Here is a 3,853-nt window from a genome sequence, read left to right as displayed (position 1 = left end):
TTGATTGAGCCAAATCAGAAAGTGAATGTATATGGTACTAACTAGTGAGTACTAAAGTATTATCCCGTCAATATACGTAAACTTTTGTAGGTGACCAATCCATGTATAAATTTTCTTGTTTATCTATAACTTCACTATCATTGAGATAATTATAAAAAATGGAAAAGACGTGTTCTTTAACTTGATGAACTACAACTTCTATAAATTGACCAAATGAATGCTTTCAGATGTGTTTTAAGTAGAAGCAAAAGCAGAATAAAAACTATGTGGTCTGGAAAGAGAGATACTGCTGGAATCGTGCAAATTTTATCATTACTACTACTATACTTCTTCTTATTTGATTGTACTGCATCGAACCAGTATCATTGGGTGGTATGTACACGCTTTCTTCAACTTCAAGTGCATTCGTACATGCCCATCTTTTATTTTTATTATTTTTTAAAGTTTTTCTTCAAGTTACTCTGTATATTTTGGATTTGCAGGTGAAAGAAGCTACGTATACAAGGCTGTGTAGCTCTAAGAAAATATTAACAGTAAATGGAAAATTTCCTGGACCAGTTTTACGAGCTCACAAAGGTGATACAGTTTATGTTAATGTCCACAACGAAGGCAGCCACAACATCACAATTCACTGGTAATATATAATTAACATGCAATATGTGACTTCCTATGTAATTTAACTAATTAATTAGTTTAAATTAAGTCTGTATATGGCTCAGTCAACAAATTGGAGCAAGAAGTTGTAAAATATAATGTAATTTTTGCTCGCAGGCATGGAGTAAGGCAACCAAGGAATCCATGGTCAGATGGTCCTGAATACATCACGCAATGTCCAATTCAGCCTGGGGATAATTTCACACAAAAGATTATATTTTCAGATGAGGAGGGAACCATCTGGTGGCATGCACACAGTGACTGGTCAAGAGCCACAGTTCATGGAGCAATCATTGTCTATCCAAAACGAGGAGCTAGCTATCCATTTCCTAAACCTGATCACGAAGAAGTGCCAATAATATTAGGTGCTTTTCTTAAGCAAACTAAATTACGTCAAATAATTATATAACGGAACCCCAGACGATTGGGCTGTGTCATACATATTGGCCTCTCCAACTCATAGTACATGGTATCAAAGCCATTGTTTAAACGAGGAGCTACAGATATATCAATTCCCGATCACCAAAAATAAGGACAATAACCCTAAACTCACCGGCTTACATATGCGGAAAAAGAAATAAATTTGAGCACAAGCAATCCTAAATTTACTGAGCAATTAAGTATAAATATAGGCATACGTATACTTAATAATGGAGTCTCTAGAACAAATCGCTTAAACTTGTTGAAAACGCAGGCCAGTGGTGGAAGAGCGATGTAATGGCGGTGTTTGAAGAATTCGTTAGAAACAGAGGAGAACCCAATGTTTCCGATGCTCACACCATAAATGGACAGCCCGGAGACCTCTATCCTTGCTCAGGTCCAGGTATATACAACTATTTTGCATCTCTCCGCAGCATGCTATTTTGAGTCAAGTCTTGTACGTGACCTACTTTCACTTTGTGGATGTGAGCAACTATTAATTAAAGGCTACTTCGAGTAATTTAGACTTTTTCAAATTTCTTCAATCCACTTCTTTAATTTTGTAGATAGATTCAAACTCGTTGTTGATCAAAACAAGACCTATCTGCTCAGACTTGTAAACGCGGCAATGAATAGCATTCTCTTCTTCTCAGTTGCTCAACATAACCTCACGGTGGTGGGAGTAGACGGGAGCTACACAAAGCCGGTGGCAAGAGATTACGTCACAATATCCCCAGGACAAACCATGGATGCCTTGTTGCTCACGAACCAACAAGTTGGTCAATATTACATGGCTGCTAGGGCTTACTCAAGCAGTCCTGTTATTGCCTTTGACAACACCACAACCACAGCAATATTACAATACAATGGTAACTCCACTCCGTTTTCAACTCCAGTATTCCCTTACCTTCCGTACTACAACGACACAAATTCGGCCTTCATTTTCTTTGATAGCCTTAGAAGCCTTGCTAATAAAGACCACCCAATTGATGTCCCATTAAACATCACCAGAAGAATACTCACCACAATTTCAGTCAACACATTGCCATGCCCCAACAATTCATGTGCAGGACCAAATGGCACCCGCCTATCCGCTAGCATGAACAATATAAGCTTTGTAACCCCCACAACAGTAGACATCCTAGAAGCCTACTACTATCACATTCATGGGGTCTACAAAAGGGGGTTCCCAAATTCTCCACCGCTGGTGTTTAATTTTACTGGTGAAACCCTACCATTCCTAGTACAGATACCAAAGAGAGCGACAAAGGTGAAAGTTATTAAATACGGAGCAAATGTGGAAATTGTTTTTCAAGGGACGATTGTGACTGCACCGATAGATCATCCAATGCATTTGCACGGGTATAGCTTCTTTATAGTAGGACGAGGGCCTGGGAACTTCGACGAAAGTCAGGACCCATTAAACTACAATCTCGTTGATCCTCCTATGAGGAACACTGCCACTGTGCCCATAAGTGGTTGGACTGTCATCAGATTCAGAGCTGACAATCCCGGTAAGTATTCCTAAAATCAGTCGTTAAATGATTAATCTTAATAAAATTAATTCTCAGAGACTAATATTGCCAAATTGATGCTAACGTGCCAAATTTGGGCACAACTATATGGTAATTTAATGGGTGACATTTTTTTTTGTATATGTGTGATATTTTTTCACATTCTCACATGTCCTTGCACATGTGACGAACTTTTATGTCTAACACGTCAACAACAAACATAAATGACGAGAATGTGGCCGCATGCTTTTTTTTCTTCTCCTAATCTCATCAACAGCTAGTTAACATTTGTTTAATATATGGGATTGATAACTCTTTCATCCTAATTTTCAATCTTTCCTTCCTGAAAAAAAATATATATATGCAGGAGTGTGGTTCATGCACTGCCATTTGGAGCGTCACTTAACCTGGGGAATGAACACCGTTCTCATTGTAAAGAACGGAAAACAGGAGGAAAAGTTGCTGCCACCGCCACCTAGAATGCCACCTTGTTAAATTTGATATAAGTTCTATAAATTATTCAATATATGATCTCAAAAAACAAAAACAAAAAAAAACGAAACAAACACAAACGAAAAAACAAAGAACGTGTTTCTACCAAAAAAAAAAAAAAGAAAAAAAAAAGAACGTGTATGTGGGTGTGATCCCTGACCTCCAAAATCATATAGAGATAAGAAACAAAAATAAAAGGTATTAAAAACTGTAATAAATTTATTGCGTTAATAATGATTATTTATTTTGTATTGTTAGTTTTTGTTGGATTATATTATGGATCAAAAAAATTGGGACAAGTAAGGTTTTGTTATAAATATGCAAAAGTTAGAGATATAATCTTTCTAAGGACAGGAGCGAAACATGTGCAAAGTATTATACTATAACTGTAGTAGCTATAACACAAAAAGATGGCAGATAAAGAGAGGGGGATACTGATACTATTACTCAATATTACTAAGTCTTTACAACCTTTAAGTGTGCATTCATTAGTCATCCACTAATTCTATAATACTCTTCCTTGGATGCCCACATATCAACATCAGTTGCCTTATTAAAACCTTGCTCGGAAAAACCCAGTGGCAAAAAACCATAGCGAAGGAACAAGTGTACAACTTTACCTGGATTGTTGATATAGTGTTAAGTATGCTTATATTGCCTCATTAAAACATTGATAGGAAAAACCTAGTGGGAAAAATCCTAGTCGAAGGAAAAAAAAGTACAACAAGCATGTATCATGGATGCTCCCCCTGATTCTGCATTCTTCAAATTTA

At 36.9% G+C, this 3,853-nt stretch overlaps 1 protein-coding gene across 1 annotated transcript; it reads left to right on the top strand.

Annotated features, from left to right (window-relative positions):
- Nucleotides 1-251: 251 nt before the first annotated feature.
- Nucleotides 252-3,112, top strand: LOC114827524 (laccase-15-like). Its single transcript, XM_029109434.2, has 6 exons — nt 252-372; nt 483-634; nt 772-1,019; nt 1,349-1,477; nt 1,641-2,588; nt 2,956-3,112. The coding sequence occupies exons 1-6, from the start codon at nt 265-267 to the stop codon at nt 3,081-3,083; spliced, it is 1,713 nt and encodes a 570-aa protein (XP_028965267.1). The 5' UTR covers nt 252-264; the 3' UTR covers nt 3,084-3,112.
- Nucleotides 3,113-3,853: the final 741 nt, after the last annotated feature.

This window comes from Malus domestica, chromosome 10 (assembly GCF_042453785.1).
Source record: "Malus domestica chromosome 10, GDT2T_hap1".
Classification (NCBI taxonomy): Eukaryota; Viridiplantae; Streptophyta; class Magnoliopsida; order Rosales; family Rosaceae; genus Malus; species Malus domestica.
The sequence above is the reverse complement of the archived record's forward strand: the minus strand, read 5'-3'. Positions and strand labels throughout refer to the sequence as shown.

Coding starts and splice junctions, on each gene's coding strand:
- LOC114827524 (XM_029109434.2), top strand. CDS start 265: ATGTGGTCTGGAAAGAGAGATACTGCTGGAATCGTGCAAATTTTATCA. Junction 373..482: donor CGAACCAGTATCATTGGGTG/GTATGTACACGC, acceptor TTGGATTTGCAG/GTGAAAGAAGCTACGTATAC. Junction 1,478..1,640: donor CTATCCTTGCTCAGGTCCAG/GTATATACAACT, acceptor TTAATTTTGTAG/ATAGATTCAAACTCGTTGTT.